Below are 13,637 nucleotides of genomic sequence, written 5' to 3' on the forward strand. Positions count from 1 at the left end.
GCCCTGGGGAACTCTGAGTTGTCCCATGGTGTCAGCCCCACCTTTTGTACCAGCACGGTAGTCAGTCATCACTGTGAGCCACTGGGGGCGAGGTTCGAGCAGGGTGTGTGTAACGCTCACAGCAGCAGGGAGTGTATGTACTGGCCCAGTTAAGGGGATCTAGTCAGAGCACCAACAGCATCCACTGCAACTTCCCAACGTACTTGGGCAGCCAAAACTGTACTAGATTCTGAGTGATCTAGCCCACTCCTGCATAACCATTCTTTCTCTCTGAAATCATCTTCACTACTCTCTTTTTTATTCCGCCTTAACCACACATTGGCCACCTTGCAATTCCTCAAATTCTTTAACACATTCACACTTCAGATCCTTTTAGTCTTCTCATCTGGAATATTTTTCTGCTGCTCTCTACCTTCCCATGTTCTCATGACAAGGTCCCTTCTACATCCTTCAGGTTTTTACTCACAAGACAGCTTCTCAATTAAGGTTTTCTCTGGCTGCACTGCCTAAATCGACAACTCCCACCCCTAAACCAACATGTAGGATTCCTTTTCTTTCATTACTTTTTTCCAAATACTTATCAGTATCTAACAGACTATATTTATCTTGTTTATTATTTATCTGTTTAGAGTTTTCTTATTTATCTTGTTTACTATTTATTATCTGTTGACCTGGGTTTGATCCCTGGGCTGGGACGATTCCCTGGAGGAGGACATGGCAACCCACTCCAGTATTTTTGCCTAGAGAATCCCCAAGGACAGAGGAGCCTGGTGGGCTACAATCCATGGGGTCACAAAGAGAGGAACATGACTGAGCGAATAAGCACAGCACAGAGTATTTATTAATATATACATACCCTAGAACATGAGCTGGGAAGGGCAGGAATTTTTGCTTTTTTAAAAAATCTCAGCACTTAAACAGTGCCTGGTAAATTATACATGCTCAGTTAATACTTGCTGAATATGGGAATGAATGAATGATCCCTAGCACGAAGTGTAAGTCCTCAATAAACACTGCTCAAAGAGAACTAAGCTAATACGGAAAATATCGGCACAGTCCCCATGTAACATAGATGGGAGAAAGGATATACATATTGCCATATACAGAGTTTTCCATAGATTATGTTTTCTTTGATAACACTGCAATGTTCATGTGGTGTTATATGTGTGCACGTTAATATATACTATTCATACATATAGATGTGAGTGAATAATAATAGAAGCACTAAAGATTTTCCAAATTTATTTAGAGTTCAAATTAAAACTCAAGAACCTAGATTTACATACATTAAAGAAAGGTAGAGTTAGAGCAAAATTAATGTGAATGCAGGTTATAAAGATAGCTCAATCTCTGTCACATAAAATTTAAATTCACAGATGAAATTCTTTAAGCTCTTTACTGCCATGTCATACTCTGATCCCAGAGAGCAGAAAACTATTCAGACATGTAAAATCTCAAATTTCTCCTTTCTGAAATCGATCAGTGGATAACAAAAACAAAAATCCTCAAGGCACAATACCATTTTCCAGAAAAGAAGCTTTTTAAAATCTAGGGTTACTAAAACTACAAAAACACCTATCAGCCCCTCTATGGCTTTTTTTGGCTGAGGTGTCAATCAATCAGCATGAGATTAGCCCTGGGCTGAGGCGGCTTCAGAACCTGCGCAGGCTTCTTCCTGTAAATCCTCCCCTGCAGAGGATTCTGACTCAACTGGAGAATTTTCTTCCAGTTCAGCACATTCACCACGGCTTTCGTTCTCTGATGTACCTTCATCACTACCCACGGCAGCAGCTTCCTCCGGAGCTGCGCTCGTGACCTCCGAGGTCGTTTCAGTGCTGACCTCTGCTGTCTCCACTGTCGCCGCTTCTGTCATCTCTGGCCTAGGTTCCGCACCGACCGCCACGGTCTCCGCAGGAGCAGCCTCGGCGTCATCTGGACTGGGGGGAGCCTCTTTTACGACCACAGCTGGAGCATCGGGAATCTCTTCAGTAAGCACCAGAGAAGTTTCCGTTGAAGATACTTCAGGGGCTTCTAAACTGGCTTCCTCAGCACCCACAAGGTTCTCTTTTTCACCTTTAAAATTCAGTCCATTAAAAAAAGTGTTAAAGAACACGGGAATACAGTGGACACTCTACAGTCATCTTAAAAGCTGAGTCAGGGAATTCCCTGGCAGCCCAAAGGTTAGCGCTCTGTACTTCCACTACCAAGGGTGTGGGTTCTATCCCTGGTCAGGGAAGTAAGGTACCGCATGTGCTGCCTTGCCGCCAAAAAAAAATTTTTTTAATAAATACATAAAAATTTAAAACTGAGACAGATCAATAAGTACCGATATGAAATGGTCTTCAAGGTAGTCTGTTAAGTGGAAAAGAGCAGTGTACATGTATGGTACTATTTGTGATAGGACAAAAGGAAGGTAAGATGAAACCTAAATAGTTATATTTGTAAAGACTCTCCAGGAGGACACAAAGAAATTGGTGTTACTGGTTGCCTCTGGAGAGGAAAAATGGGGAGTCTGCTATTTTGCAAATTGTTTGGAAACTCTTGAACTTTAAAAAATAATAATTTACATGTATTATTTATTCAAATACAGGTCATGAAAATAAACAGGCCATGTGTCATGTGCAATAGCATGGGAAAATAACCAACTTACTGATGACTTTGAAGAGTCACTAATCCTCCCTCAACCTCAGTTTTTGTCTCCTGTAAAATGGGTATATTAATAATATCTACCTAACAGAGTTATTGGGAGGATTGACTAAAATAATATATGTGAAAACGGTTAAAACCAAGGAAACGCTATGGAAATGCTGTATTTTAGTATTATTATAGTCAACCATCTCATGATTATATTCAATATGTTTATTAATGATATTCTCCTTTTGTTCTCATGACAAAAAGGTTAACACTGGTGCATAAGAAGCTATTTTCCTTGTCCCTTAATAGTGATCATAATATCTGATAATAATGATGTGATAGCTGAAATGGAAGAAAGTATGATATAAAGCAAGCACTTTAAGGCAAAAAGTATACATTAGGGTGAAAATATGAAGTTTCTCTTCTTACTAATTGCCATTTTATCAATCCTCTGAACTGAGGGACTCAGTAGAGATGACTGACTCTATTAATGTCACTGCACACAGATGGTCTTAGCCAAAACTGAAACAAAATGAGTTTCGTAACTTAAAAAAATAACGAGAGAAATGAAAGGTCAAGCTTATAGGCATGAATGGGAACCTGAGTAGGGGAAAAGTAATGTTATCACACAAAGAAGTCAAAGATGCTTGTCAGCAGTTTAAATGTATAATGTTTTCATTTACCAAGCACACACATCCAAAATGTCTTCAGGCTTTGGTTGGACTTTTCCTTTTTGAACGAACTCCTACCCACAGCCATTCTGGACTAAGTAAAGAAGCCAAAATCAAATAGTGTTCATCACTAGACTATGATGATGAAAATCAGTGCCTCAAGGAAAAAGAAAACAGTGAATTCACTTTACCTTGAGGTGGATGTAACTCCGCTTTGGTTTTTTCTTTCAAATCTGTTACATGATCACTGCGTTTGGCCTTCCCTGATGTGACTCTCTTGTAAGTCTGAAAGTGAATGTGTGCTTAAATTTATTTCTTGAGCAAGAAGGTTCACCATGCCAAGTTTAAAGGTATATACAGTTCAAACAGGAAAAACCAATACACACCATCTATTTTTTTTTATTTCCTCTTTGGAAATCTTTGTCATTAAGTAGAATGCTTTCTGAAAATAAAGAGGGATTTCCCTGGTTGTCCAGCGGTTAAGGCTCCACCCTTCCAATGCAGGGGCTGTACGTTCTGTCCCTGCTGGGGGAGCAAAGAATCCACATGCCTCACAGCCAAATTAAATTTAAAAAAGAAAAGAAAGAAATGCTGTGAGAGAGGTCAAAGATAACTGAAAACACACAAAGTAGATAAAGACAAAGAAGAAAGTAGTAAATTATTCTAGAGTAAAAAATACTCTGATAGGCATTTAAAAATATCCCCTGGCGTTCATCTCAGAGCAGCAGAAATTTATGTGCACACAAAAACCGGAACACACACACATTCATGGTAGCTTTCATTGTAATAGCCAAAAAAATTGGAAGTGGTCCAGAAGTCCTACACAGGCTGGTTGGTTACACAGGCTGTGGTGCGCCCATGACATGGGATCCTGCTCTGCCATAAAAGGGATGAACTATAGATAAAAAGGAGTGAACTATAGGTACAGGAAACCATTTGGATGAATCTCCAGGTAAATCATGCTGAGTGAAAAGAGCCAGTCTCAAAAGGTTACATACCTTCAGACTCCATCTACTTAATGTTATTTGCGGGGTGGGTAACATTTTTGAAATGATAAGAAATATAGAAATAGAGGATAGATTAGTGGTTGCCAGGAAGTCGGAGGGAGGGAGAAGAGAGCAGGAGGGAAGGAAGCACAATTACAAAAGACAACACTGGAGATCCTTGTGATGAAAGAATAGCTTTGTCTCTTGACTGTGGTGGTAAACACATGAATCTACACACGTGATAAAATTGCTTAGGACTAAATACATGCAGTTAGGTGTTCACACACACACACGCAAACACATGCACAAGTGCACGTAAAGCTCGTGGAATGTGAATAAGGTCTACAGATCGTATCAGTGTCAGTCTCCTGACGGTGATATTGTATTATAGTTAGGAGAGATGTTGGCACAGGGGAAATGAGGTGCAAGGTATATAAGCTGTCTTGGTATTAGTTATTATAACTGCATATGAAACTCCACTCAATTCTCTCACAATAAGAAGTTTTCAAAAAATCTTCCAAAATGACAGATTTGTAGAGCCCAGTGAAGATTTCTAGGGTTAGTCATTGAAAGCAGAAATATAACTTACCATAGGTTACTTGCAAAACAGAATTGGGAATAAAGCTATCTTAACCTTAGATACAATGTATATCATGTGTAACCTAGAGGACCTAGCTTTTTAAAATCTAACATAATCAAGCAGAGTAGAAGAAAGATCAATTAAAAGAGAGGGTCTCAGAGTTAGACTTTGGAAATAATTTCCATATGACATTATATATTTATTAAATATGAGCATTTAAAATCTATCACAGCTTTTAAAACCCAGCCTGGCATTTCGTTTCTCAAGATACCCAGACCCTGGACTTCCCTGGTGGTCCAGTGGTTAAGATGCTGCGCTTCCAATGCAAGGAGTGCAGATTCAATCTCTGGTTGAGGAACTAAGATTCCATATGTCACTTGGGTGGCCAGAAGTAAATAAATAACTTTTTAAAAATATAGCTGGACTCTCAAAAAATTGAAGTGACCTGGGCCTTTCTCAGATTTTAAGAGGCTCTCATAGTAGGTTTTACTTGGAAATGAAAAAGTGTTCTTGGCTACAGAACATCTGTAGATTCAATTTGGATTAAATCAAATATAGAATTCATTATTCTATATTAGGATAATATTATTCTAATATGATAGAATAATATTATAAGAATACAGGTGTTTGGAGTGCTTCACATTCTGTATTTCCTCCTGAAAGTAGCCTAAGATTCTTGGGAATTAAGGCTTCCAACATTCAAAATTAAAACTATATAATCTTAGAGGTGGAAAGGGACTTAGAGAGCATTGCCTTGTCCAATTTCCACTCCCACTGTCAGAGAACAAGCCCAGAAAGAGCTCTCACGAGTAGCCAGTTTCTAACCGTCCAGTTTATTCCTGCTTTTGCAAAGAAAGATTTAACGGACTGGAGAGGTTCATGTCTGGCACTAGTAAGCATAATTAGGGATGTGGCGATGTTCAGATGAAATTCAGTCTTCCAGCTTCCCACATAATCACATGACCTAGTTTAATCTGTTTTATCCAGTGGCCTATATCTGACTAGAGTAGCTGTGGGCAGTGAATTCAATATTAAGCAGCGGAAAGATGGTAAAAGCAAAGGAATCTAGGTAAGAGTGAAAGCAGATTAGAGGAGGACAATAATAAAAATGACATCTATGAACTTTATAGATTCTTGAGGCTTTCAAATTCCTGAAGATTAGAATATGCATTTTGGTTTCATTGTCTTCATAGTCCTACAAACTGCTCGTAATTAAGACTAAAAATTTCTGTAGTGTCAAACCCAAAATGTAGTGATTGTGTAGTCTTATGGTTTCTGAAGAATAATACTTATTCTACTTTTATTCATAATAAAGATTCAATTTCAATTTAGAAAGTTTATGACAAAATGAGGAATGATTCAATTTAATAGAATTATTATTATTATTTTGGCCACACTGCACAGTTTTTGGGATCTTAGTTCCCTGACCAAGGATTGAACTGTGCCCACAATTCTGAAAGTGCTGAGTCCTAACCACTGGACTGCTAGGGAATTCCCTGTTTCAGTTTGTTTTTTTTTAGCTTCGAAATCATACTATTAAAAGCACTGTTTTATAGTGATTATGGGCAGGGAGTGAATAAGGGAAACCAGGCAGGAAAACATTCTTTTGATGTTATATATGTGGGTATTTTGAATTTTTTAAAACAACATTGACAAATATTATTTTTTAACAAAAAAATATAAAGCTAATAAAAACTATGGAGACAATAAAAAGATTGTGGGGAAGGAAGGAAGAATGACTGCTTGGAGCACAGAGGATTTTTAGGGCAGTGAGACTGTACGCTGCTGAAACGGTGAAGGTGTATGTTCGCATGCGAAGTTGCTTCAGTCGTGTCCGACTCTTTGTGATACTACAGACTGAGCCCGCCAGGCTCCTCTGTCCATGGAGATTCTCCAGGCAAGAATACTGGAGTGGGTTGCCATGCTCTGCTGCAGGGCATCTTCCGGACCCAGGGATTGAGTCTGCCTCTCCTGAGACTTCTGCATTGCAAGCAGATTCTTTACCGCTGAGCCACTGGGAAAGGCGTTATGGTGAATACATGTCTTTATATCTTTGTCAAGATCCATATAATGTACAACACTAAGAGTGCACTCTCATGTAAATTGCAGACTTCAGGTAATAACAGTGTATCAGTATTGACTCATCAGTTGTAAGAAACTGTAGCTCACTAAGGGGAGGTTGTTGATAAGGAAAAGGGGGTCAGAGGGTTAAGGGGGGAATATGGGAATTCTCTGCACTTCCTGCTTATTTTTCTGTAAAACTAAAACTCGTCTTTAAAATAAAGTCTATTAAGTTTTTTAAAAGTTTCTCTCTCAAAACGGTTCTTGGTGAATGTTATTAATAGTACTTACCTTAAAGAATTGTAATTATTAAATGAATCATGAGTCTGAAATATGGTCTCAAATGTCAGCCATTAGTACTACTCGTATTTATAATAACGTATAGTATTTATAATAACGTATTAGTATTTATATATAACTCGTATTTATAATAACGAGTTTTTTACTGGAAGTAATCCATACTTAGCGGTATTAAGCATTTTATACTTAAATTCCTTTTTCATAATCTTGCATATTCAATTACTCGTAGGTCCTGATCTTGACATTGCTTTGAGTTTTACCACAGGTTGTAAAATATATGAATTCCTGAACCCCAAGGTTATTTAATCACTTACATAATATCCACCAGCACTGACTGTGACACCTACAACCAGATAATAGATCATATTTGATCCAGACGATCCAGGGAATTTGTTAGATGATATCCAGCGAAGAGATGCTATGAAAACAAGTTTAAACACAGTTAGCTCCACCATGGGCAAAACTATTTTAAATGATTACATAAAAATTTTTTTTTTTCCCCTCAGTAAGCATAGACTATATTAACATCAACTGATTTTAGCTTAAAGGAATACAGTATTACAAGGTAGGGCAATAATTCCACTTGACATTTTTCTCAATCTAATTTGATAATTACTTATGAAACCTGTCATCTGGATGCTCAGCATCATGCTTTTCTTAGGAGGAATGCAGGCGTGAGTAAGGAGAAATGACAAAAGCACTAAGCAATTTTAACAGTCAAATGAAATACAGGTTAGCAAAAGAAATCCATTTATTATATATACTATACCACAGCATTCAATGGAAAAGGTTATTTTTTAAAATGAATTAAGCAATTTGTGCTTAAAATTTTTGTGTTAAATAAAAATGTATGTGGAAATACAACGTTTCTATAAATCTATAACACAAATGCAGACATAGAAACTTTAATTCTTCTAATATAAAACCTTTAAAGATGGACAGATATAAACTTTTTAAAGACAAATGTTGCCAATAAGTTCATATCTAAAATAGAAGGGCAATTTTGTACAAACTAATAGAAATAGATAAGGTACTACACTACTCTACTTAAATATATTAACTGTGTAGTGCTAGAATTTGTATATACTGTATGCTATGGAGTTGAAATTTTTTATAATAAACTCAAAGCTAGAAGAAGCTTAAAGCTAAAATTCTCTATTTTAAAGATAAAAAAGTAGAGACATTTATTACTCATTTGACAAACACAGTTGGACAGTAATGTGTTTGACATTGTTAGAAGAATTAAGAGTATGACTGAAGGGACCTCTCTGGCAGTCCAATGGTTAAGACTCTGCACTTGCAATGCATAAAGTGTGGGTTCAATCCCTGATTGGGGAACTAGAATCCCACGTGCCTTGAGGCACAGCCAAAAATAAATAAATTAATTAAATAATCTTAACAAAAATATGACTGTAAGCACAACACACCAGGTCCCTAGCCTCAAAAAAGAAGGAAAAGATGTAGAGACAAGTTACTGTAGGCAAATAACTGCAACGCAGTACGACAAATGATGTAATAGATGAAATATGAAAGCCAAAGCAACAACAGCGGGAAAATGCAGTGAAAGAACTCAGCCAGCCGGCTCAGTGTAACTGTCACAGTTGAAGAGACATGACCTAGCTTTGAGGGAAAGGAGGAGTTTGTCAGATAAATAAGGGGAGGGAAAATGGCGCTGGAGGCAGAAGGCAGAGCGTGTGCAAAAGCATGAGGCCTGTGTGATGAGGAAAATGCAAAGTATTTTGATGTGACCTGACACAGAGAATAAGGGTATGGGGACCGGGAAGAAGCTCTGATTTGCAGAAGGCAAATCTTAAGACATCTTCACAAACTACAAATCTCTGTAGTAGCAAAACTGGAAAGATTTTGTATATATGTTCTTAGTTTGCATATAAATGATCATTGCTTAGGAAAAAAACATTTTTTTTTCCACACATTTGCCCAGAGAGGCTATGGTAAGAAGTTATGTCTTAGACATCTAGTGGAGCTTTTGTTGGTTTAAAAATATATCTGTTATTAAATAGGGAATATGTAGTTTTCATAGTCAGCAAGCAGGCATAACTATCATAAAGGTTTTTTTAACAGGAAGAAATAGAGAAAATTACAAACGTTTAAGTAAAGACAAATACAAAGAAAATTAAGACAAAGATATTCAAATGAGCAGTAAAATGAGAAATAAATATTCAGCAAGGATTAGATAAATTTTAGCATATTCATAATATGAAACATAAATATTTTAATTTTTGCAGAAGACTATATGAGAAAATATTTACAATATATTAAGTGAAGAGTTACAGGAAAGTAATCTTTATAGGACTATCCCAGATTTGTGGAAGCAATGTACAAAAGGAAAAAATGCAGGGAGAAAAAATGGTGTGGGACACTGTGCACACTAAAATACAAATAAACAGTGGTATTCACTAAGTGATAGGATTTATCAGTGACTTCTATTTTGCCCCTGAGTTTTTGCAGTGATTTACTATCAACCTAATTTATTTACTCATTAAAATTTTACAGTTTTTAAGCAAAAACCAGAGAACAAAATTTGATGAGGCACAGTAAGAATTTAATCCTTCAGTAAAGTGAATCAATTACATTTTTCATCAAAGTTGAAAGAACCAATAAAAAGTTAATGCTCACGACCAAAGCGAAATTTTCAGACAATTAACAATTCTGAAAATACTTAAATCAAAAAATTAGGTGAAAGTGAGAAAAAGTACTGGTCTTTTTTTGTAGTACTGCTACAACCAGTATTGCTAACCTATTTAGAATTTTAAAACTGCTTTTCTTTTGCCCCAAGTAATTATCTGAAATATGTGTAGCTACCAAAAAAATTAAAAGATATATATGCTTGTCCGGGTGGCCGGTGAGGGCTGCGGTGAGATAACGCGAAAGGCCACGGTCAGGGGGCTCATCTGTCTCCCTCGTTATCTTCAGAAATTTCAAATAAATGGTTTCCTCTTATTGCACCAGCGGAAAACCTGCTCTATCTTACTCGGCATAAAGATCAAGGAAAACGAAGTCTCCTTATTTCTGTTAATGGAGGCAATTTCTTCCCAGGAGCATTTTAAGAGGAAAAATAATGCTAGTTAGGCAGACCTTGCTCCCCTCCCGCTCCCACTAATCACCACCACAGGCTTAATCAAAATGAGGGGAGGGTGTGTGGAAATGGGCCATGGAATTTTCCGCCGGAGTCTTTCTCTTTCCCCTCTCCCCGACTCCAAAGCACGATCTATGCTTAGGAGAGAGGCAAAGTGAAGGGAGAACCAAGAATTTCCCATGAGGTTGTCTAAGAGCCGGCGCCCCAATCAGGGACAGAAAGGACAGGGGAGAGGTATGCGGACTAGGAATGAGCCGGCCGGGGCAGAAGTTCTCCGGTGGCGCGGACCTGGATCCAAGGTCGCCGGCTGCCGGGGAAAGATGCTCTCAGTGCTCACACTTAAGCATCTGCGATGTCCCAGGCCCTATGCTAGGCGCTTTCGTACGTGTCAAGTTTTATTTAATAAGCTTCCAAGTCGCACTGCCATTTCACTTCTAGGAAATATGTCCCTTTCCCCATGTTTTAGAAAATCTACGGGTGACAGATCCAGGGGCGCCGCAGTCGAGCAGCTGGTGAGCTCCAGTTTTCTGTGCAGCCCCCAAAGAAGGTGCGACGAAGCCGCTTCCTCAGCGGGGATGCCACGGCCCGCGCGGGCCGAGTCCCGGCCAAGTCTCGAGTTTATTTCTCAAGAGCAGTTACCCAATTTCTACTGGACCGACACTGCCTCCCGCAACCCGCCTGGCCCGCAGATCTGTGACCATCTGCCCACCAATACCTCTGCATCCTCGTAAAGATGGAGAACGCCTTGGTCCGTTATGTCAATAACAGTGGGAAGCTATGCCTACGTTAGCCAGGCAGTTTTCTAAGCGCTTCTAACTACATAATAATTCATTAAAACTCACAACAATTGTTGTCCATTTACCAGTTGAGAAAACTGAAGTTAAATCACTTGCCCAAGATCAAGATTCGAACTCAGGAAATCTAGTCCGGATTCAGAAGCCCGCGCTGGAAATGTTCCCTACTTCCAAGATCTCCAAGAATTTCGAGGAGATTTCCCGGCCATTCTCTCCCATCTCTCGCCCATCAACTTCAGGCTTCTGCTGCCTGGGGATGGATTTGACCCACCAAGGGCAGATGGGTACTGGGGGCGCCCCCACAATCTGTGCGCGAGGCACCTGTCCTCAGGCTTGGACGCCGGGAGAGGATCCCCGGTCGACACCTGGGACTCACCGTCTTTCCGAAGCGGCGCGGGGCCTGGGGGCGCCCTCAGTGGGAGCGCCAGGGTCTTGGAGACCGCCCGGCGGAGGTACATCGCGCCAGCTGCTAGCAGCGAAGCAGCCTCTCTAGCCCTGAGCCGGCTGCGGGGCTGCGAGCCCCGCCCCGGGGAGGGGCGTCGACCCCTGCCCGCCCCGCCCCAGCGGTCTCTGGAGATGTGCATAGGGGTTGGTCTTCTGCACCATCCTCCCTCAAATCTATCTCCAGACTCTGTTGCTTTTTCCTGGGCCTGAGAACTCAGCTGACGGCGGCACCTCAGTATCGGGATAGGGAAACGTGAAGTCGCTGTCATCTGCCTGCCCACTGCCTTATCTTCCACTCGGAGTGGACTGGAAATGTTTCGGACCTCTCATCTGGAATAAGACAGACATGACTGATCATGCCCCATGAAATCGGAACCCACTTTATCTCATGTACGCCACTAGCATTCCTAGGAGTGGAAAGGGTAGCTGCAAGCTCCCAGAAGACGAATCAAAGAGAGAGACAGCCTCAGCATTCCACTGGTGCTCTGGGTGATGTTCAGAATCGTACGAAAATTCCCACGTAATGGCTGAATCTCTAGGCAATTCACTATTACAATGACTTTAAAATATAATCTCCAAAAGTGCTGCATATTCCTCTACGGGATGTGAAACTGCTGCTGCTGCTAAGTCGCTTCAGTCGTGTCCGACTCTGTGCGACCCCATGGACAGCAGCCCGCCAGGCTTCTCTGTCCACGGGATTCTCCAGGCAAGAATACTGGAGTGGGTTGCCATTTCCTTCTCCGGGATGTGAAACTAGTATTTCCAAATCAATTAAAAACACTAATTAGACTTTTCCTCCAAATTTCAATTACTTTCCTCATCATGTCTTCAAGAATCTGTCATAGTTTGAATACGGAAACTAGTAATTTATGCTTATGACATTTCTTAAATGATTAATCTTTGGGACTTCCCTGAAATGATCAACCTTTGAAAGGGACCATTTCCTACTGTAATAACCCCTTATGCATGTTTGGCGTTTGACAGTTTACAAAGCACTTTCACATAATTTTCTCTTTTAATTTTCATTTTACCCCTCTGAGGAAGGTGGCAATGATTCCATTTAGCAAACAATGGCAGTGACTTTTTTTTTTAAGGACATGAACATGGTCCTTCTAGTTTCAAGTTCTCTGGGCATATTACAGGCAAAATATTTGCTCATTCACTATGCAAATAACTAAACATTCCTCAGAGGTTCTAGTTTTAACCCAATTCTAATATTTAATATACTCTCATTTAATGAGTACAAGCCAATGATCAGAACTGGTTTTTTTTATTTTTTGATGGTCAGAATAATGAGCTATTCCTAGTGACTAAATCTTAAGAGCAATTAGGCAAGCTGTTAATGAGAGGTCTAATTTAGACTTCCAAGCCTGGAAGATGGGGCTAGACCCAGACCATCTACCAAGAAGTTAGGTAGTCCTGAAATACAACAAAATGCAGATTAGTATACTTGCTACCTTTGGCCAGCATCAAGCACATGTCTTAGAATGAACTGCCAGCAGATAGAACAGACTGACAAATAGAATCAAATCAGTGGGGAGAGCTCCCAACCATTTCCAATTTGGTGCTGCTGGATTAAAAAAAAAAAAAAATCTGTCTACCACTACAGCTCATTCTTTCTTTGGCCTACTTAGGTCTGAATTTTGAAAGTTTCCAGGGAGAGGAAATAGTCAAAGGCAGTAAATGCATTTAAATAAATTAATCTAGGGGGGAAAAAAAGAATGCCAGGGAATTCCCTGGCAGTCCAGTGGTTAGGACTAGGCTCTTTCACTGTCGGGGGCCTGGGTTCAATCTAGGGTCAGGGAACCAAGATATTGCAAGAGGGGTGACACAGTCAAAAAAAGAAAAAGAACTAGTGTATACGTTATCCTGGTATTTAGTATACTGGCAGCTTCCCTAAAACAGGATTCTCTCTGAGTAAACACCTGTAAATGGTAATGGGTCCCAGAACACCGTTCTAGATCTTTCCCTTTGGAATTCCAGTGTAGACCCAGGGTCTCAGTATAGACTGAGCTTCTCTGGATCCCCAGGTTCCACAGCAGCCACCTGCTGTCAGTCACTCACACTGTC

The 13,637-nt window shown here is 39.8% G+C and overlaps 1 protein-coding gene across 1 annotated transcript; it reads right to left on the reverse strand.

Moving 5' to 3' along the window:
• MGARP (mitochondria localized glutamic acid rich protein) lies at window positions 1,226-13,275 on the reverse strand. The gene is made up of 4 exons (XM_018061550.1): window positions 11,500-13,275; window positions 7,547-7,650; window positions 3,497-3,590; window positions 1,226-2,073 (listed from the first exon to the last, which is right to left on the reverse strand). Exons 1-4 carry the CDS (start codon window positions 11,834-11,836, stop codon window positions 1,631-1,633), a joined length of 978 nt encoding a protein of 325 aa, XP_017917039.1. The 5' UTR covers window positions 11,837-13,275; the 3' UTR covers window positions 1,226-1,630.

The sequence above is a fragment of the Capra hircus genome, chromosome 17 (assembly GCF_001704415.2).
Source record: "Capra hircus breed San Clemente chromosome 17, ASM170441v1, whole genome shotgun sequence".
NCBI classification, from domain to species: domain Eukaryota; kingdom Metazoa; phylum Chordata; class Mammalia; order Artiodactyla; family Bovidae; genus Capra; species Capra hircus.